The sequence below is a fragment of the Rhagoletis pomonella genome, unplaced genomic scaffold (genome assembly GCF_013731165.1).
Source record: "Rhagoletis pomonella isolate Grant_MI unplaced genomic scaffold, Rhpom_1.0 Rhpom_scaffold_00003, whole genome shotgun sequence".
Lineage (NCBI taxonomy): Eukaryota > Metazoa > Arthropoda > Insecta > Diptera > Tephritidae > Rhagoletis > Rhagoletis pomonella.
In genome coordinates this window covers 97,121,986-97,145,371 of record NW_023458557.1, presented here as the reverse complement: position 1 = coordinate 97,145,371, position 23,386 = coordinate 97,121,986, and the positions used below count along the sequence as shown (strand labels likewise).

At 34.5% G+C, this 23,386-nt stretch overlaps 2 protein-coding genes across 2 annotated transcripts in view; one reads left to right on the top strand and one right to left on the bottom strand.

Moving 5' to 3' along the window:
- Positions 1 to 19,579, top strand: part of LOC118735907 — a 97,667-nt gene extending 78,088 nt beyond the window's left edge. The window contains exons 10-12 of the mRNA XM_036465932.1: positions 3,302 to 3,412; positions 5,655 to 5,793; positions 18,675 to 19,579. Of these exons, the coding sequence (XP_036321825.1) occupies positions 3,302 to 3,412; positions 5,655 to 5,793; positions 18,675 to 19,340 (916 nt within the window). The 3' untranslated portion in view covers positions 19,341 to 19,579. The remainder of the gene's footprint in view (positions 1 to 3,301; positions 3,413 to 5,654; positions 5,794 to 18,674) is intronic.
- The window catches only part of LOC118735905, a gene marked incomplete at its 3' end in the record, with an annotated part of 539,363 nt that overhangs the window by 308,188 nt on the left and 207,789 nt on the right, over positions 1 to 23,386 (bottom strand). The window contains 1 exon segment of the mRNA XM_036465930.1: positions 22,109 to 22,233. Within this exon segment, the coding sequence (XP_036321823.1) occupies positions 22,109 to 22,233 (125 nt within the window).

The following is a 23,386-nucleotide window of genomic DNA, read 5'->3' as shown; positions in this document are numbered from 1 at the left end:
TAAATAAAATATTTTAAAATGGGTATCAAACGGGTCGGCCGCTGTGGTGTAGTGGTAAGCAGTGCGCGCTTCCACTCCGCAACGCCTGGGTTCAAACCCTGGTCAAAGCAACATCGCAAAAAAATATAGAAAAAGGTTCTTTCTTAACAGCGGTCGTCCCTCGGCAGGCAATGGCAAATCTCCGAGTGTATTTCTGCCATGAAAAACAGCTTCTCATAAAAATACAATCGCCGTTCGGAGTCGGCGTAAAACTGTAGGTCCCTCCGCTTTGTGTGACAACTTCAAGGCGCACGCCACAAATCGGAGGAGAAGCTCGGCCAAATACTAACATATGTGTAAGCGCCAATAATAATAATAATTATTATCAAACGGGAGTGGTTTTAAGAAAACTTATTCAGATAAAATTTTACACTGAGATAGCTTATGGCCTGTATTAACATGTATTCCTGAAAAACGTAGCCTACTACCTATTTTAAAATTTAAATTATATTTTAAGTTATAAGTTTAACGTAATTTTACAGAATAGGTGCCAAACGAAATCGATTTTAAAAAGTTTTAGTACAAAAGCACTTGCAAAATTATTTCCACCAATTTAAAAATTCAAATTTAATTTTAATGCAGCTAGTATTTGGAATGCTCTATATAGAAAAAAATAAAACCCCTATTTTTTTATTTTGAAATCTAAAAATATTTAGAGAATTCTCAAAACGCTCAAAATTTTCCATATATTTTATATCGGAAAAACAATTTTTCGTGGAAATGTTATAGAATTCTTGAAAATCAATATTTTTCAATTAAAAAACTCTGTTTCTCTTCAGGAGATCCCCAGTAATAGTACCCAGTTGTTTATATAAAAAATTGTTCGTAGTAACTATATTTATAGGTCCGCCAAAAACCCCAGAAAATGCAATGGGGGGACCAATAAAAAATTTTTAGTATTAAAAATGGTTAAATAAGCAATGGGTTATTATTAATGGAAATCTGACGAGTACCATAGTTTCCGATCAAAAACTATTGATTTTCGAGAATTCTATACTATTGCTACGAAAAGTGGTTTTCTTTCCTCTAAATATTTTTTGATTTCAAAATAAAAATTTGGGGTATATTTTTTTTAAATATAGATCCTAGGGGGTGAGAATACTAAAATTACGACTTTATTTTTTTGTAACTACCCTAACGTACATATATTCGTTTGTACCTAAAATCTTTGTTAGGAGAAGCGCCATCATTGAGCCGCACAATTTTCATTTCCATATGCTGCTCTAAATCAAGGCAATCTAATATTTAAATTTTGCTATCTGAGGAACTTCTCTATAGAATACAGAATTACGAAAGTGAAGTCCGATTGTTGTTTTTTTTTTAAATAGCAACCTTATTGTGCATGGAATTTACTTTTGGTTAATATTTAATAATAGAAACGAAAGCTGTGTGACAAGAGATTTCATGCGAAATAAAACAAAACCAACAGCGAGGCTGCGAGTCCACGACTTTTGAGATATTTCAATTTCCCCGACTTTTGTTCAATTACATTTTTATTTCTTTTCAATTTGGTTCTTCTTTATGTAATTTCCAAATTGGCACGCAATGCAGCGAATGCTCATATTTCAATTTTATTGCTTAATAAAGCGATAAACGAACATTTATCACACCTGCTATGAAGGCGACGCGACTGCAGCGGCAGCGGCCAAGACGACAGCAATGGGGGCAGGCTGCGAAAAAAAAAACTGCAGACATTTGTACAGTCAGGAAGTTATTGGGAAAATATTACAACGGAAATGGCAGCAAAAGTTAATTCGAAATCAATTACTTAGCCCAAAAATATCGATTTCCTAGGAAATTGTTTGTGGTGAACGAATTCCGCACGCTGGCAACAAAAGAAAAAGCGACAAATAAATTTTGCCAATTTCTATTTTACACTGTCAATAAATAAGCTTTGATCGCATTTTGCTGTGCGCGCGCTTACTTTGTATGATTTTTATGGGCGTGCATTGGGCGTTCTTACAGCTAAAGTGTCGTCCAACAATTTCAGTCCTAACGAATGCCGTCGCCACACCTCTAATGACACTTCTGCAACGCCTACACATGCTGAGCCAAAAACTTTTCAAGTTCAGTAGACCACTTTGGCATACTTTGGCTGTACATACATACATAACTATGTATTCTTATGCACTACATATACATACATGCATACGTACATACATATGTACAATGCAATCGGTTTTCCTTGCAATGGGTTTGCTGATACGAAATTAATTTCGCTTGTCCACAAGCAACTTTTACTTCATTTTCTTTTGTTCATAGCCATGCTTTTGACTATACCAATAACCTCGTTCGATGACGTTATTCCGGAGTTGATTTTATTAGTGCGAAAATGAAACTGGTTGGCAGAAAATGAAAGAAGAAATTATGAGGGAGTGGAAGTTATGTCACTAAAACATTGAAATTAATTTGGGCTATACGAAGCTGGAAAATTTGGGGCAAAAATAATGAGGACGGTCAGTGAAATCTTCGGCTTTCGGCTTGAACTTGAAAGAAAATGCGAATTCAGCAAAGTATTTGAATCTTTCAGTAACGGAATTTTTTGTGCAAAATTTGGAAAATAAGGCCACACAAAGTATGACAATTAAATTTTTGTTAAAAAAAAACTCAAAAGGGTAAGCTTTTGGAATATATACACCACATTCACAATTTCTCACCAACAGCTTTGTAACAATTTGCACGTCATAACGGTGAATGTGACAATTTAGATTTATCCTACAGTCGCAACCGGCTTTGATATTTACACGTGTTATTTATATATATTTAGAAATTTCACCATACATACCTACATACATACATAACGCATACACAGGTAAAAGTTAAAACATAAAAAAACGAAGAAAGCCCTCCCCCCGCCCCCGCTATCACTTTCAATAAGCATTGAGATTTAAATAAGCTCTCAGAAGAAGTTGAAATTGAATATCAGCAGCAGCAGGGAGGAGCTTCATACACACCCACATTCCTCAGCGCATAAAATTTCACTCTCAACGCCACCTTTTCACTTTCAACAGAGAAACAAACAAAAAAAAGTAGTACCTCCTTGCCTTTTTAAATTTCTAAATGTTAGTTTACTGTGAAATTTTTTAAGCCAATTCACACACATCTGCCAAATACATATCTACTATATGCACATATGCTTGTACGTGCGCTTTTATGTTATTACTTGCTTCATTTTATTTGCACTTATTTTCATAAATTTTTTCTTTAAAGAAAAATATTTATTTCCGTTTCATTTTTTCTATTTTCGCTTCATTACTTCTAGGTTTTGGGAAACCGATATACGTACAGTGCGTAAAACGAATCGTTCGACAATGCGGCGCGGCAAAAGCGGTGGTTATGGCGGAAGTGGCGCTTTTGCCGATATGGGATTACCGTAAGTATTGAAAGTATACATATATGTATGTACATACATTTTGGTGTGAATGTGCGAAATTGCCAAAGTGCTTTTGTGTTGGCACATAGGTAAGTACATATGTATGTATGTAAGTGTGGAAGTATAGAGAAGTTTTTACGCATTCGCTTATTGTTACGTATACGCATCGTATTGCCAACTAAAGAAGCAGCTGGACTGCGAGATATAAATATTTTCCTTTTTGATTAAAGTTTTCATTTTTAGTGTTGCAAATATTGAACTCATATTCAGACATAAATATGTACGTCTATCTGTTCGCACTTGAAAGAACAATTTAAGCTGATTTCGGGCTTTTTTTTGTAAAGAATTGAAAAAATTGAATTAACTTATACTGAACCTAACCATAACTGGAATAATAAAAGTATCGCTAACTAATAAGGACTATCCAAAAAAATATTGAAGATTAAATTTATGGTACCGAACGTTTGCTTTTATTAATAAACTCATAAATAAACGAAGACTTTAGTGGCAGAAAATTAAAAAGTTTTTTTTTCAGCTTTTCGCTAGTTGTTACCAATCCGCCAAATGCGCAATTTTGCCATTTATTCAAAAAACGAAGTAGCCAGCCCTTACCACTAAAAAGTGGCACATGTCTCACATTTATCGTGAATATTGGCATAAGTCAAAAACTCTCGATAGGTTTGTCATGCTTGTATGTGAAATAACGACACATTTCGTTTTGTGCCGTTGTTCAACAATACAATTGGAATTTTTTTCGTTTAACTGCATACGAGTTGTTACTTATTACGTATTTTTGCAGTCCATTACTTACTAAATCTTTAGAAAAAATTATAATTGGAAAGCTTACACATTTCTCCTACATAAAGACTGCAAATAAACGGGAATAATTACGTTCCAAGACATATTATAGCTAAATTACGAAACAAAATATCATTAATTGCCTCTTCTGAAATATATGAAATTTTTAGTTGTGTCATTATTATAGAGGACCATCGAAATGAGGAAAAATCAGATAAATTCAGACGCGTGTATATAATTAAAATCATAAACACTCCAAGTAACTTTTACAGAACTAAATGCCAGATTTTGTGGAAATTAATTAACTTTAGCTCGGCATATAAATCTAAAAACAATAAAAAGCGAAACTTATTTATTAGCATAAATAAAAAGCCAGCAGAGCGATAATGAATTTGAGAAAAAGTGTGGTTGGCTAAAACTTTAAAATTTTAATTAATCCACAGCAACGGAGGGCCCCCCCCCCCTATTTTACGATGACTCTGCATTAAAAAAAAGCGCATACCACTGCATACATAAATAAGTTTATAGATAAATACATATGGATGTATGTATATGTATGTAGGCAGCTAACTAATTTGTATCAATTGCCAAGTGTACAGCGAAAATTACAAGGAAAGAAAAAAGGCTGCACAAAAAAAGCAAACAAATAATGGGAAGCCCTTCAATAGAGAGAGGGCAAAAACTCAGCAACTGACTGCTGCAACCAGTGCCAACTATTGTCTCTTACACAATTCATGCATTGCCACTGTTGTTGCTCAATTTTTTTCCCCCAACTAACCAGTCAAACTATGTAAAACTGTTGGCACAATCGTCTGTTGCTTTTTCAACAATTCGCAATTTTCATTCACAGAATTGTAATAGAAATGTTAATGAGAATATGACTCAGAATGAAAACGAGAATACAAATGCAAATGGTAGAAATAATAATAAAAATGAAAACGAAATTGGCATAGAGCGTATGGAACTGGCAAAACGGCGAAAGTGGTAAATAAAATTCAATTTTAATTACGTATACGCCACGTCGCTCCGTACAAATAAGAGGAGCCTATATATGTACTACAGTACTATAGTAGTAGGGCATTAGGGCGCAACAAGATTATACATAAGTGAAGTTAATGCAAAAGTTGAAGTAGCGTAGAAGAAGCTGAAGACGGCAGCTCGCGAAATTCGCTTTACGTGAAAGTGCGCTGTCTTACCGCCATCGCGCCGAAAAAAAAAAATACTATTCAAATGTGAATTTTTGCATGACTTCAAGCGGATAGATTTTTATAAGCTTTTGTGCGTTCGCTCATTCTTTCAGTATGCTTTTGTTATATACTCGCACGTATTTCACGCTTCTATTTGCTTTTTATCCGCTAATTCTACTTTTGTTTCGCAAATAAATTTTTTTTTTTTTTTTTTCAATACAATAATTTTTACTTTTTCACTACGCGCTCACCAACAGCAGCTACCAAGGTCTGGATGAGCCACGTAGTCGTGAACTGGATACCGTATTGGAGCAGGCGCTGAAGGAGGCTGAGGACGATGCTACATTCAAGAAGGTCAAGCGCATGAGTTACTCCAGCAATGCAGCGGGCGGTGAGGTAAGTAGTAGTTGTATTCATTAAAAGCATATTGCGTTTAGAACTTTTTTTTAATTTTCCGCCATTCTCCGCAAATTTCTACTATTTTATTGCGAGGTTTTTGTTAATCTCCCAAGTTAAGTTGCGCATAAAAAAAAAAATGTGAATGAAATAATAAAATGAATGAAGGTATGTGCACATGAATGAAAGTAAGTCGTGAATAATTTTAAAATTGTATGGATGGTGTGCCAGTGCGTGTGTGTGTGTGTGGGTGTATATGTTACCATGTTTTGCGGATTAAGCACTTGACGTAGATAATAGCGAACGCATTACTCTCAACTGCTCCCAAGTGGGCGAAAGTGGTTGGCATCGAGCGTAAGCTATTAGGTGGTTGATTAGTGGTTTTTACTTTTGATGAGAAATAAAGCGTACAATATTAGCAAGTGAAAACTTTACGAGGTCATTTAATACAATTTTAAATTAATTTTATAGAGTTGTGAACGATGTATGTATTTATTAAGCGTTGGTCGTTCAGCAAATAAATATGCAAACTTTAATAGTACAAGTATAATACATGATGCTTTATTATTAAGTTTAAGTTAAGATGTACCTAACCTAACCTATTAAGTATAACATTGATTACCATTGTTCTAAAATCCACCACCTCTCACAAAAAAAAAAAAAATCTAAATATCTTTATTCACCGACACTATGTAGCTTTCAAAATATCTATCGAATAACTATCAACTACATTTGCATTTCGTTACGAATATACTTCCCCAAATACATGTTTAAGGTTATCGATATATATGTGTTCATAATAATCGATAGATTTATCGAAATATACATTACTAAATATCGCTCTTCAATCGAATATAAGCCCATTTTGTTATTTTTTTAAATAATGTTATCGATATGTTCGATAATTATCGATTCATGTGTGAATGGTGGCAAGGCACAATGAATAGGTAGCAGAAGCACGGATACAATTTCGATTTTTTTCACTCAAAGTGGCCCATGAATTGTCATTTTTGTTTACAATTCACCTTTCTATGTTTTCTAGCTGAGATTTTAAAAGAAGAAAGGGGTTAATATGGTGCATGCACATCGCTTTGTGCAATGTGCTTCGCATACAACTGCTTAAAGATCATGTTTTAGGAAAGGCTGAAACCCGTCGTCAACGAACTGTCAGCCTACTTGAGAAATGGTAGTCCCAACATAGACTCGCCATTTACAATACTCGAAAAGTCCTGCGAGGGAACTACGGATTCACTCCACCTTCTTTCTGGGTTCAAAGTTGTTTTCAAAAGCTCATAATTCTAATTCTAATTCTGAAATTGGTAGCCTAGTACAGAGCTTCAAAAAGTGTGTTCCGCGGAGCCCAAGGGTTCCATAGAAAAGTCACCGAAGTTCCGCGAAATTAATTTTGGTATGGTAGTTGGTATGATTGCCGTACTGAGTACCATACCTACATAAGGGCGTTGATAGCTTGTGTTTTTTTTTCTAACCGGTAACCTGAAATCATATTCAGATAATTTTTCGGATGGTAGTAGTAATATCGATTTGGTACAAAATCCATTTACGAAGCATTCATAGATTTCCAGAGTACTTCGACATTGAAACACACATTTGAATCTGTGTCTCTGAAGAGTTTTGGGTTAGTGTTAATAGTAAATATCACGAAGTCGCTAAAAAGGCCATCTTAACTTTGCTTCCTTCTGTCACAATGTACTCTGTCAACAGGGTTTTTAGCTCATACATATACAAAAAAAAACAAATTCATTTCGAAATTGGATGCTTATTCAGAAATGCGCATACCGCTTTCAGACAAATATCGAACTATTATATTATGCAATAATTAATAACAGTGAAATAATTTCATTCTCCATATAAAAATTTAAAGTATGTGTATTATTTCTAGTAAAAGTTTTTATTCACATTTAAATTGCACTGCCTTTGATTTTTAGTAATATGATGTGGGGTTCCATTAAACGAAAGGTAAGGTAGTAAGGGTTCCATAATCTTAAAAGTTCAAGAACCCCTGGCCTAGTGCATGGTAAAATTATGCCAGGTCCGGCCCGACCGCAAGGAGAGGGAGGGGGTTTTGGTGGGTTTAAACCCCCCTGTTGGAGGGAAATATGCATACAAATTTGCCATCATTTAGTATATGATTATATTTGTAAAAAATATTTTAAGATCTCAAACATTTAAGATCTCTTTTCAGAGATAGTAATCGAAAGTTCAAGCTTTAATTTAAGCCAGGAAGGTTCTATCACCTTTTGTTTCTTTGCTAGAGCTTCTAAAATATTGCAAAAAACACGATTTATTCACACTTTTAAATCTTTTTTTTTTTTTTTTTTTTTGAATCTGGAGCTGATGGAAACTCTATGCTTACAAAAAAAGTCTATTAAAAACGGCTTTACCGATTTCCGTACCAAAATGTGTTTATATTTTTGTTGGGATCGGTTATCCATTAAAAATTAGCGCAAATTCAGATTTCCGTTGTTTTGCAGACATGTTTCCATATGTGGTCCATAACACCCTTCGGTCCCCTACTTAGTTATCGTTTTGCAAAATAATTCATGGGCAGGGAACGAGCACACAATGGGCTAGCTTTTCTCAATATCCATAACAATCTGGATGTTACGGAGGTACGGGGCATCCTGTTCGAGCGACCTCACTTTGGTTGACTTTGTAAACCTTTTCAATTCAATAACTAATTAAAATGTTACTGCTTCCGCGTTAAAATGTCATCCCTCATCGATTTTCCTATATTAACCTCTCCTCAAATTAGTGTTCTTTAACCAAAAAACCATGCCATTGAATACAAAGAGTTGAATTGATAGGATTACAACAACGGGCATATCAAACTGGCATAACCTTAAGTACCTCCAAATTCACTAATTCAGAATTTATTTTCTCACAAATTCTTTTAATTTTCGCCTCTCCATTCTTCGAAAGATTTATTTTATTGCACAGTTTACAACAAATCACTGAAATGGCAATTATCGGTAATTGTTTCAATTTAGGCGACCGCAAAATGTGTAAATTAAAAAATTTCTAAAAATGGAAGAGCTTTGCTCTACGGAGAGACCATTACTCAGCACTTCCGTCGTGACGGTCAGATTTACATTTTTTTAATCTTTTTTTTTTTTTGGGTAAAAGTCAATTGAAAGGCTTGCGCTCTTGACCTCGCCTATTTGCTAATTCAACCGCACAAATGACTTCCGGACGGCCACGCTAGTCCGCTAGATACTCGTGCAGCCAAAATTAAAAAAGACCAACAGCAAAAGTTCTACTCATTCCTAGTACAGAAACTCATACAAAAGCAGACACAATCGCCTTTAAAGCTCGCTGCCTGCGTGCACACAAACATACATACATACATACATATAACGCACATTGATTTTCCGCAACACAACTGCCAACGCTGAACTTATAAATCTCCCAAGTCAGTCGGACATTCAGACGGCCAACCCTTTGCCGTTCACTGCCTTGACGGGGCGCTGACCCGTGAGTGATGCACACACATACACGCACACACACACAGAGTGCCGCAGAGTAGCCTTTTAAAGCTCCTTTGCTCCTTTGCTAGCCTTTTATTTCGACCATTGATTTATGCTTGCGTGCTTTTTTCTTTCGCCGCCTTGTGGGGTTTCTCTACCAATTCCTTTTCCAAAACTTTTATTTTTTATTTTTTTTTCAACTCGTAATGCTTGTATATGCGATGTGCGAGTAAATAAATTAGCTCAGCTCATGAAGACCACACAAAATACGAGTTTCCGCAGATACAAATGAACATAAATAAAATCAGTACAATAACAGTAAATGAAGAGCCGAAAAATTAACAAAGAACGGCAAGGATGAAAGCAGAAAAGAAGCAGAGAGCGGAAAAGCAGCATTTCCGCAATTTATATCTTTAGTCTTTTCTGGCTGGTTGTGTCTTTGCTTGAGTTAAAATTTTTTGATTTTTTTTTCTCTCCACCCGCTGCTGATGATGATTGAGCACGCTTGAGTATCCGTCTTCGTGCAGGCATTGTTTAATTGCCGGTAATTAACTTTAAATGTGTGGGTGGCGAATATCGTGGGGAAGAATAGAAGCAGAAAGAGAAAGCGAGTTTGTGTTCAAGGCGTACAAATGGGCGTGGGCGTGGGTGAAGGGCGTGGCAACAATGGGAAATAAATTACAAGTTAATAGCGATGATGATCTGATGGCCATGGCCAGTGCACCACTGGCTGTCAACAAGTACAAATATTGTTGCTGTAATTGATCATAAAATTAGCAAGCGGGGCAGTGGCGCGAGAGGGTAAATTTAAATTGAGTGGACATTTTCTGTGCTTGAAAGGACAACAAAGAGTGGTTAGAGATGCGAGGGCTCTTTGAAAAAAGGACGACAAAACTTGTCTTAAAAAGTAAAAGAATTCATTAAAAAGAATCAATTGAAAAAATATATAAAAAAATTAAAAAAAATATGTTAAATAAAAATAAGAAAAGTAAATATATTAGATATTTTAAAAATAAATTAACTGAATGGAAATGGAATAAAGTGAAGTGGGACGAAATGCAAAAATATGATTGAATTCATTCCAACACCATGAAGGAAGATGAAATGAGTTGGCTTGAAATTAATTGAAGTTATATGAATGAAATGAGATTAAATTGCATGAACTAACTGAAATTAGACAGAATGAGTTATATTGAAGGAAACCAAAATGGAGGTCAGTTGAAATGAAATCAAGTAAAGTGAAAGATAAACCAAGATAAACCAAATGAACGGAATGATAGTTCGTGCAGCATACGAAAGGATTCTTTCAAGGTGTGGTCTCATCAAGCGCAGCCAATCAGCTAGCAAAAATGTTAACATCAAAATTTACAAAGTCATTTTAAAATGTAAGTGGATTCATCGTACTGTTCATAATTACGAAAAAAAAAATGTTGACACAATGGAATGTTTTAATTTGTATCAATCAATGTGTATGCTGTCAGTTTAAAAATTTCTCTGGGAACATCCAATAAACTGATGATAAAATTATGTAATATATGGGACGTTCCATATCAACCGGAACAGAGCTTTATCCAAAAATTGCCGCCATACAAAAAAAAAAAACGTTAAAGGGCTGCACATTTTTGAACACTTTTACTCATTTAAAAGCTGTCTGGCGATTTTGGAGATTTAATATTCAGAAGAAGTGATGTTCGTCAAACTCACGAACCGACAAATAATATCACTAATAAAATTTACAAAACCTAATGAAATGATCGCTGAATAAAACACTGGTGTAAAATTTTAAAATTTCAAACTGGCTGATCCAAGATGGGGACGACATTTTTTAATTCAACATTTTTGCCCCAAACTTGATACTCTGGGGGCTAACGGTGTTTCTGGATTGAAGTCTGGTGTAAAATTTTAAAATTTCATACTGGCCGATCCAAGATGGGGGACGATTTTTTCTTGAATTCAACATTTTTGCTCGAGACTTGAGACTCGGGGTTTTTGGGGTTGCTGAACTCAAATCATACTTAAGATCGAACGTACGTACGAGTTACTCAGATGAGATGAGAATGCAGCTCATACGCCGCGTACGTTGAATCGATTTTAACCTCTTCGTGTTAATTGGTAGATCCAATATGGATTCGCCATTAAGAATTATTCAAACCTGACACCAGAAATAGATGATAACTATGGTAAGTTATTACCGAAAGATTTTTCAAAAAGAATGCTTCTGACATTTAAATATTTTTCTTACGTTTCTTATTATTTTTACGATTGTATGAGTAGTTTTTTTTTGAATATTTTCCATTGCGAAAACATTTCATTATTTGTATTTCATCTCCATTACGAAAATCACATTTGAAATGTAGATTCAGTGACAGCTCTTTAAAAAAAAAAAAAAGATTTGGTGCAAAGTTTTTTTTTTTAATTTTTTTTATAATATTAACTGTTTGGATACGTTGCAACCCTTCAAAAAAATTGTCTAGCAAATCTTTCTCAAACACTTTCCCTTTGGTACCCATCTTGTAGTATTTCATTTAATTTTTAAATTTTTATTTTTAACTTTTTAGAAAAATGACAACCCTATCGAAAAATATGAATGTGGATACCCATATTGTAGTATTTCATTCATCTGATCAATTATATTAAATTAAATTTTTCAAACAAATGGCAAGCCTTTATTTTTTAATAAAAAAAAAAAGAGAATGCCAACTTGAAAAGGGTTAAAAGCATCATTTGACATTTCAGTTGGTGCTCAAAAGAGCGAACTGCTAAAACCACTACTACTTTTTTGAATATATGTATTTTGATAAAAACTGCCTTTGAAAGAAACTACACTTTGCACATTGAAAATTTAGCATAGCTATTGATTCAAGAATTTGCTCCAAATTGAAAAAGCGTGCGTCAGCTCCATTCTACATAAATATACATACGAAATAGTTCTCCAATAAATTTGGACATTTTCAAAGAGCAATAGCTTGATAAGACAGTTCAATAATCGAGGAAAAATTATGTCAACTAAAAGCCGTAAGCACTTTAATAACGGAGAATCAAATCGCTGACATACACACATATACCAACTACATATGTATTTGACCAAGCGAGCTTTTTAAAAGGCCAGAGTGGATATACTACCAACCACTAAAACTCAATTAACCCCATTCGTGTTAAAGGTATTGTGTCTGCAGTGTGACATGAAAACACACTGCCTTAGATACTATATGTTGATGCCGGTGGCACACATCTCCATATATACACATATGTACAAACATATGTTTGCATGCAAACGTATAAATATGCGCCCCCTCCGTGAGAAGCTTTCAAAGCAAAGGAAATGAGAAAAAATGTTAGTGAAAATGGCGCAAAGATATTTGCCTAGATGTTGTCGGTATAAGTACGTACATACCAGGGTAGCCAACTAATTTTTGAAAATTCTCTGATTTCGACAATGAAATGACCCGATTTTGCACGAAATTTCTTAAAATTCCCCACCCATAGATATCTCTTTATTTACAAAAAAAAATATATATATATTTTGATACACTGCTTAACTTTCTGTTAATTTTATTTTTAAAGGTAAATTATCTACATGCATATGAATTCATAAACCAAACCAAATGTTTACAAAGTTGGTTAACAATGTACAAATAATAAGATTTTGCATACATACAGTGGTCAAAAAATTTCAGTCGAAATATTTTGACTAGTTTTAAATTTTTTACTTTATTTATTTTTTGTTATGAACCGACTTCCAAAAAAGGAGGAGGTTATCAGTTCGTCGGAATCTTTTTTTTTTTTATGTATGTTACCGCATAACTTTGGACCACGTCAACCGCTTTGCATCGGAAAGGTAGTGTCTCAGAGGTGGTCCCATACTAATCTGGTTAAGATCCGATCAGTGGATCATGAGATATATATATAAATATTTTTTTTTTATATGAGAGTTGAAGTCGGTTTTTTTTTTTTTGCTAAAAATTACTGGTTTTATTTGAGTAATTTTTTGTACTTTGTACAATATTAAAAAAAAACATTCAACAAACTTTCGTAAAAATTTCGAGCTTTTTTATTAGGCACTCCGCACATTAAGCTCCTAATCACAGTAGTGTAATCGTTTCGGCATACTAAAGTATAAAGCTTTTATGCCGAACCCATGTATTTCAATGAAGCTCTGTAGATTACGATTCAAAATCATGTTTGAGCCTAATCATAAAAGCTTCATGAATCGAAGCGCCCAACATTGTAAGGCGCTTGCAGTTTTGAAATCGTCATTTGTTTACTTTTTTGTGTTGGAAATAAAATTTATTTGTCAATTCAATAGAAAATAATTGGAAATGAACGATTTCGTGCTAAAATTCGTGCAAATTCCATTAAACCACAAGCGTTTATGCAATACTTCGGAGCAGAAATATTTGCGGAAGTGCATGTTGCGAAAGAACGGTCAAAAAATTTGTTATGTACAGAAAGTGTTTATTAGCTGGTGACTTATGCAGGGCGTGCAAGTGTGCAGAAGTCGAGTCGTCATGCATTCGTTTCGGTATGACGAAACGATTACTCTACTTTGATTAGGCGCGTAATGCGCCGAGTGCCTTACATTTTCTAGAAAGAGTTTTGAAAGTTTTGTAACCCTCTCAATTCTAATATAGTAAAGTGCAAGTTTTGAGTGGCGAAAAATTTTTGTTTTAGATTTTTTTTTTTGCCGAAGGTGTTGCGGTTTTCCTTCATATAAAAATAAATTGTCTTTATTCGCTATATGAGCGCAAATGCGACAAAGGAAATTCTAATAAATCAACTATAATTTGCATAATTAGCAGGGTTGCATAATCAGTATTTTAGTTGCCGTTGCATTTCTTATGAAATTTTTTTAACTCAGTATGAAATTAATTAAGCAAAAAATAAAAAAATTAGTTAACACCTGATTCCTAACAAAAAAAAAAAAACCAGGTCATCCCCCTATTCCCCACGCAAACTGAAATTCCCCCGGAAAATCATATTTACAAACTGCAAAGCAAGAGCGAAAGCAGAAGAAAAGCAAACAAGAAACCAGTGACACTCGAATGAAATCGATTGCTATTGCCAGCGAAGTAGAAATGACTGGGACTAGACTAGGAGTAGAGTTCTCGAGCAGTTGGGGAAAAAGGCAGTAAAAAATGCAATGATGAAGCGCTAACAGCAACTGCAACTGCAAAAACAACAACAAACAAAAATAAAAAATGTAGCAAAGCTTCATCGAAAGACGGAAGCAGCAATTTTTCACTTAAACCACATTGATACTCAATAACGTAGGACAGCAGCAATTGTAGCAACAACACAGCTAACTATGTACATACATATGTGCATATGTAAGTGGGTAGCAATGAAAAATTTGTCTAGGCAACAGTCCTTTGCAATTTTAACAAATGTGCTGGTGAAAGCCACATGCATACATACATACACATATCCGTTTGCATATGCGCTCATACAAAAAAAAAGAAAAAAAACTCAACGTAAAGTACGACTGCTGTAGGCCGCTAAGCGTCAGTGCATGCATAAGCGCATAAGAGGGGCGGAAAAGGGGGGTAGAGAGAGAGGCGGGCAAATATTTATGTTACAGTATACCTACACTGGGGAAGGCTTTAAAGCACGCAAACAAATGGGTGGTCAAATGGGCGGCGCAACGGACGGATGTGGCGGAAATACTCTGCCAGGGAAATGAAACATCAATTAAAGTCAAAGCAACTGTGACCTGGTGGCAAACGAGCAGCAGTAATAGAAGTACAAAGTCGCAAATGAATTGTAAAAGAGGGAAATAAAAATAGAGCTTGATCTTAACTCAGAAGGGTTGGCTTCAGTAAATGATGCATTAGGTATGTACATATCAAAGGTCGTGCAGTGCTTGTGTCACATCGGTGTGTGTGAAGAGTCAAATTGAAAATGCTGATGGCAAATTTAACTTTCATTGACTGTAGAAAAAGCGACAAATTGAGTCAAAGAAATATGTTGCAAGGCTTTGAAATTCTTAGATGATTTAGGTACACAAGCATAAACAAAAAAAAAAAAACGAAAAAAGCCTACGTGGGAGAAACGGAAAATAAAAGAGAAACATGATTCTCTTGAATTGTTAATAAGTACAGCCGCTGGGCAGATGTATTAGGGAAAATGCATAAAACAAGATGAAAGTTGCTTGTAATGCATTAAGACATACTAAATTAGTTTTCGTTTTGTTTTTTTTTTTTTTTTTTTTTTTGTAAGTTGAAAGCAAACCAAATGTCGTATATACAAACTCATTTACTTTACAATTTACATTTTTACTACATGCCGACAAAACGTGACCTAGAGCAGGTTACCTTTTTATTCAAAATAAGTAGCTGCCGATAATTCTGTTGGTAATTTCACCCTTTTGATTCTCATTGTGGTCATAAATATATGCAGAGCGAAACGCAGTGTTTTTGAATTGTGTATTTCTTGAAGCCCTTATAGGATAGGATCATATCTGAGAATACTCGAACTTGGTGACTAAATAGCCTGGCAGTCAATCCGAGTAAGGTGGAACTTATCACTTGGAGCAATAAAACCCTTAAAACGTATTGAACAACACAGTGCACTGTAGTGGGAGGGCGTACCAGGCTGAATGAATCTATTCAATTAAAAATGGTTGAGTTGGCGCAGTGGCTGATGGTAACCATGCTGTGAAAGTCATACTGAGCTCCGAAGGCTTATAGCGCTAGGCCATTTGCCTTTTGCAAAACTTGGGAACAATTTATGGAATGATGCGTCAAACTAGACTGAGCATGATTTCAGACGCCTTTACCTTATTATTTTAATAAGTTTGTGACACTTGAGCAATGCATATGCAGAAATTTTCTAGAAATATGAATTTGCCCATTGAGATTGAGATTGAGATTGTAATATGCATTTAGGCACTAGGTGTTTGAAGTCGCCGCCGTAGCCAAGCGATTCGAAGTATGGGTTCTCTCTCCAGCCAAATCTCCTCAACTGGTGACTGGGTAGGAGAGAGCGGCTGGAACAAAGGGCATGTGAGCTCTTTCACGGACGAGTCGGAATTTGACTGAAGAGTTGGTGAATGTGTGTTTTGGCATGAACTCTAACAGGCCAATCCTGGCTAAGATAGTACAAAGTAAGACAAATGAAAGACAGATGGCAAAATAGTTCGAAAGACTTTTGTTATTCTATGCACAAAGGTCAAAGAAAAAAAGCTCTGACACCCACCACTCGTGGTGAAAAGCTATTTTGATAGGAAGCACTTGTACAGTGGATTTTTTTCCTTTTTCAAATTTATATTTTTTCTTTTTGGACTAAATTTGCTTTTAATTTTTGAATTTTATTGTTTTAAAAAGAAAACATACCTTCACCTGAGGGCGAAAAGATGCCAAGTCCATTTTTTTTTTTTTTTGAAATTGTTCAGGAGAGACAAAAAATCTACGTAATTTCGTATCACCTGCCATTCTGCATCAAAAACTACATTTTGAAAAAAAGGACTTGGCATCTTTTCCCCTTTAGGTATTAATTTTTAGAAACTTATATTATGTATTTTTTGTTAATTTAATTTTGTTTTAATTTTTAGATGTTCTTTTTTCTAAAGAAAAATATTCGTTTTGGATTTCATTTAAGTTTTATGATTTTTTATCTATTTTTTTGTTATTTATAAGTTTTTTTTTCTTTTTTTAATTAAATTTTCCTTTAATATTTAGATTTTATTAATTAAATAAGAAAATATTTTTTTTTGCATTCGATTTTTAGATGCTTATTTCATTTATTTCTTCCTTTTTAATTTAATTAGTTTTTCTTTTGTTAAATCAAATTTTTTCTAATTCTTATATTTCATTGTTTTTAAATATTTGTTTTATTTAAATTTTTTTTAGGACCTTATTTCGTTGCCTTTTTTCCATTAAATATTCTTTTAATTTTTAGATTTTGTTTTAAAATTAAAAATATTTTTTTCCACTTAATTTCGTTTTTAAGTAATATTTTCTTTTTTGATTTCCTTTTGTTTCTTTTTTTAATTTAATTTTTAGATTTAATTTTTTTTTAACAAAAAAAAAAATATTTTTTTTTAATTCAATTTAATTTTCTTTAATTATATTCGCTTTACTATGATTTTATGGTATTTTCTTTTTTTAATTTAATTTTCATTATTTATATTTATAATATTTTTAGAGCAAGCTTTCTACTAAATATATCGACTCGTGCGCCACCTATCGGCAAAATTTTTAGTGAAGTTATTCCCTTTCATGTGGTTAATATACTTTCTGAATATGAGCAAAATCGGTTTATAAATAAGGGGTTTTCAAATATCCCGATTCCTGCCCCACCTATCGGATTAACTCATCTTTCGTATTGCACTATCATCGGGTTATGAACCAACTGCGAAGTTTCAAGTCTCTAGGTCATCGGGAAGTTGAATAAAAGCTTGTAAAAAGAAAAAGGTACCTATATATTCTTTAATTTAATTTAATTTAAAAAAAATCCCAAAAAGCGAATAGCATAACGCATTACATAACGCATAACATCTTTCAATTAGTCTTTCGATAGACAGCAAAGCGCTTTTGCCAGAATTGAAAATTGTCTTCTGAAAGACTTTTGTCGTTCTACAGACTGTAATGAGTTGAAAGACAGTTAGCAGAGTTGCCCTGTAAATCAACATCGGAGCTAGAATGGGTGCCCATGAGGCTGTCTTCGTAAAGAGGGAAGTACCTTTGACTACTTGTAGACTATTTTTGAAAAGATGCGAGGCGCGAAAGATACCTCAGAAAGTGCTTTGTGAGAACTGGGAGATGTGAAACTGCAATGTTTTTGTTACCCATAGTATAATGGAGGCGAGCGATGTGAACTCTTTGTCCCACATATAAGAGTTATTAGCGATCACTGTCCGATTAGAATAGACGTTGTCAGACTGAATATCACAACTGATGATCATGTCAACACTTTCTACTGAGCCTTCCAGCCTCTTCGTTGCTAACTGTACATCTATTCTTACGTTTTCTAACTATTCCTGAGGAGCCATCAGAGAATTAAATTATCCGCGCGCTAAACTTGACCCTGGGAATGTAATGATTTCATCCTTAGATTATCAGTTAGCCTTCATAGCATAATAATTTCGCAAAGAAAACATTTTTAGTGGCGGTCTTAACTCAGCTTGAACCAAAAGTGTTTTTTTAACTCAAATTAATAGTTTTGACAGGCTAACATATCAAAGTTCAAGGGCGTCTTAGTTCTTCAAATTACAAATAAAATATTGACTTCTAGATTTCAAATATAGACGGGCCTATCCGCTTCCTCACCAGCTAACCCACACTTATTTGCATTATCCTTAAACAAAAAGTCAGTTATTGAAAATTCCATCAAAATCAAAATAAAACTAATCAACTTGCATCAGTTAGCTAAAAAATTTCTCCCCTCTTCTACTTTCAGCTACCGCAACGCTTGGCCCGCATGGCTGGGCTCAATCTACGCGAACCATCAACCGATGGCATCAGCAATAACTCACCGTTCGGCAGTAACAGCAGTCGCACTGGCAGCCGTATGAACTCAATGCGCCACTCAAAAATGCAAGTCGACCTGAAGGCACTCGATAAGCTTGTATCTAATCTGTTGGAACAGCACACGGCAGCTATCAAAAGTGGTACGGTAAACAGCAAGACCGCAACGCTGCCAGTAACGGCAACCGCAAGGGGCACTTTGCCACATCAGCGTAAAACCTCAGTGAAATTAAATCGTTGGCGTCCCACGTCACGTTCGGCGCATTCCTTCAAACTAGCCGAAACTGGTGGCGGCAGCGGCAGCGGCAGCGGCAGCGGCAATGATGGCACTGAACTCAGCAGCGCAATGGGCATTCCCGGTAGTGGTGGCGTTGCAAGCATGCCAACAATTATGGAATCGGGTATTGGTGGGGTGTCGTCAAGTAATGATCCCAATAGCAGCGCCACTCGCGTTAGTAATGGCTGGTCGTCATCACTGGAACGGAATACACGTGCTGCACGAAATGTACTCAATACCATAGCCAATGCGCCGCAACGGCTCAGTCAGTCGACAAATAATGAAGAAACATTAAATCTGACGAAGAACTATGAGCCATAGTGGAAGAAGAGGAAGATGATGCTGATGAGTTTCAAATTCAAATGGTGGCACGTGTAGATTGTAGTGGCTACATAGTAGATTTGGAAATTACTTTTCCTCGTTGTTGTAACATAAATTGTTGATAGTTTGATTAAATTGATTAAATTTTAGAGAAAACACAGCGATGACTTGCAATGTGAATGGAATTGTATTATCTTATTTAGCAAAAATGGCTCACAAGCTGTCCTGTTTGGAACTTTACAATCAATATACGTATAAATAGGAAATAGAATTGAAAAATTGGAAAAGTTTTACGCTTATGTAAAATATTGATTAACTTTTTAAAATTAGAACTGTTCTCAATAGCTTTTAAGTAGTTCTTGAAAATGAAAAAAAGCTCTGAAAAATTACGCAAAAACAAATGTTTTTCAAACAAGTCGAAAAGTTAAATTTTTGAAAAAAAAAAATTTTAATAAAACTGTTACGAGTAGCCTTTAAAGGTTTTAAAATTAATTTGCAATTTAAAAAGAAATTTTGTTTTGTTGTTTCACGGCCAGATAAATTTTATAATCTACTTGAGAAAACGGCACTTAAAAGTTTAGTTTTCAATAATAATTGTCATGAAAAAGCCTTCAAAACGGATGTCCTCTGAATCATGGAATCTGAATCGGCATCTCATCAGACTACATTCGTGTCATTTTGTACCAAAACTTTTAAAATCTTTCTAATCTACAGCAAAAACTTTACCCCAAATTTAAACTAAAGTTACAATTAATATGGAAAAAATACATGGGTCCCAAATCATGGATTGACCATCATAGCGCCAGAATCGAATAGAGAATTTGTGGGTGTTAAGGGAACTGAAACTAACTTATTTAATATCAACCAGATCCGCTTAGACAGCTTCAGCGTCAATCAAGAAGAATAAGAAGAGAATCTAAGCTAAAATAAAAATAATGAACACTCGGCAACTCATTCTACATTTGAAACGGATTCTTCTGCTGCTCTTTAATCTTCTCTTGAATAGAATACCTTTCTTACTGATGCAGGCGTATCAACCATTTTGCACACAAATTTATGCACAGAGTAAAGTACTCGCTTAAATTATTATTTTTTCTTTTGTTTTATAAGAGACAAAGTTTTTTGTTTTGTTTGTGGAAAGCAAAAAATTTACGCTCATTTGTAAACGCAAAACAAACTACAACACGATTTTTCGTAGTTATATTTCTTAAAAGTAAAAATGGTAAAAATTTAAATGCAGAGTCTAGAGCAAGTATTTTCGTAACAAAATACAAGAAAAGATCAATGTAATTCCACTTACATTGCAGTTCGCGGCTTTTAGCAAATCATTGAAAAATAATTTCTGCAGCTTACGCATAATAATACATATTTAAATATTTTCTTTTAGCATTGGAAAATTTAGTATAAATTTCATTGATGACATTTTAATTTTACTTGTTAATTTACAGCGTTTTTTCAGTTTCACATTTTTTTCTCACTAATTTCTTCAGATGCGCCGAAAAAGCAAAATTCTTTAAGCTTTAAATGACATGTAGTGATGAATGGCCAATAAGAGGAAGTAAAAAAACCAGTAAAGCTTTTTATTTCATGATAAATTGACAAATGAGCTACAAAAGTAAAAAAATAAATAAATTTTGCGCAAAAGTCAACAAAACTTGGACACAGCGGCCATTAGCGAAAGCCAAATTGATCCAGCGAGCTTTGCTTTTTCTTCTAATTTTCTGGCTAAAGAATCTTTAAAAATCATGAGTATATTAAGTGTAACTATAGGGTATGGCAATTTAAGTGTTACTAGATAAAAATTTCTTAGAACAAAAAATCGTTTCAAAATGAGTTATCTTAAAAACGGTATCAGACTATGGCCTTCAAACGGCCAAACTAAAAGGTGTATATGCGCAATGAAGTAGGTTGTTTTTTTTTCGCTTAAAAAATACTTGCCACTCGAATGACCACCAGAAGGCAGACACCACCGATGGTCCAAAACCACTTGACTTTTGCGTCTAGGGTAGGCAAAAAAATTTGAGTATAAAATATATCAGAGCAGCATCTCAAACAAGCGCTTCTTCAGGAAAGGGAAAATACGTATACCTCAGAGTTACTTGCGGGCAGCGAGCGTTGCCTTCATTGCCCGTTTGAAGACCAAAGTTCAGGCCAAAGTCAAACAAACTGACAGCCGCTGATACAGTTTTTAAGAAAACTGATTTGTCAACCTTTTTGGTTAATTGAACAAAATTTATTCATAAATGAAGAAAATATGGAATTTTTGTCTGGTAACACTTAAATTCCCTTACTTTGCACTATTTCCTAATTTGAAGGTAACTTTTATGGCCGTGAAAATTTGTTAATTGAACAAATAAGCCTTCAAAAAATAGACCCTTGCTACCATCGTTCATCAATTTTTTTATGGCGCTTGAGTAAACTGTTGAAAGGGTCGTAAAACTGGTTAATACACTCTCGGCTAATTCGAATTAATTTGGGTCGTTAAATGGGTTAAATTTAAATGCTTATGATCGCGTGCACGTACGCATATAATTACAAGGTATTGCAGTAAAAATATCTAACCTGGCTTAAAATCTATATGTATGTACTTGTGGTGTCAGGTATATAAGTGCAAACTCCATTTAACTTTTTAGAAAAACGCACTTACAATTTCAATGAATATTTAGAGCTTCGGGGAATCTATTGTTGGCACTTAACAGACAGTATCAAGTATAATTTTTACAAATTGGCATTGTTATTTAATATAAATAAAAATATTTTTCACTTACATGTCGCTCCAGTAAACTAGGTAAATGATCGCTTGGGCGCCTTTCTGGATCCATGTTGCGATAAAAGGCAGTTAAGTTGGCACCCAAGCGTATTGTCACTTCATATCGCGTTTTTCCATTACGTGCTACAAGAAAAAAAAAGAGAAGAATTGCAGATTTTTAAAAATTAAAATTTCCAATATAATTATTCGAATTAAGTTTACAAGAGAAGGTGACAGAAATTTGAGATTCAGATACCCCAAAACTTGAAAAGACTAAGCTTCCAATTGAACGAAGCTATTTTCTGCCACAGTTGCATGAGTTTGCTGACTAAATTCTTCACCACACTTTTCAATAAATGACCTCGGTAGTAGGGCTGTAAAACTATCAATAGTCAGACCATTGCTAGTACTCGATATCATTTTTAGGACTATCGATATATCGTCGATAGTATCGTGTAAAGATTTCGCGCAATTTTGTTATGAAGATTTATTTAAAAAAAAATACATTCTAAAATGACGGTTGAATGCCCTTGTAACCTACTAGACACGTTTTTTTGATTGTTTAACAATTAAGTTAAAAGAATTTTTTTAAAGAATTTTGAATGAATTGAAATTCAAAAGAATTGCATTTGCTGGAATTTAATATTTTGTGGTGATGAAATTAAAATAAGAGACAGAACTTGAATACATACATGAATCACATGTCTGTCGGACTATCGATAGTGCCAAAATGTAATCGAAAGCAGCGAAATATTAGAAGAATATGGATAGTTTTGACACTCTACTCGGAAGGTCAAAATAAATTTCAACTTAATAGTTGGCGGTATCCCTAAATTCTAACAGTACTTTTTCGCACACAGAAATAAAGTTGACAGATCACTAAACGAAAGCTACTTGGGTGCGCACAAAAACTCCTACAACGACATCTAGTAGAAAAATCCTCGAACACCCTGAATGCATGTCATAAAAAAATCATCCGCAAGACTGAGTAAATACGTTGTCATCAAAGCAGTTCCTCTTGACACGGTCCATGGTAATCGTCTCATTGCAAACGAAGAGCTTCAGCCGACCCGAAAGACCGGAGCACCGGTCTTATTTATCCCAAATCGACCCCATAATACCCGAAAACCATATCTTCACTAACCGTTCCGTTTGGTCCAACCCAGTCGAAACAATACCTTTTATAGGCCTAGAATTAATTGAGCCTGATGATATCAATCGATGTATCGAATATACTTTCAAATTATAAAAGGGCTGAAAAAGTACAATTGTAGTTACTTTTCCATCAGTGGTAAGG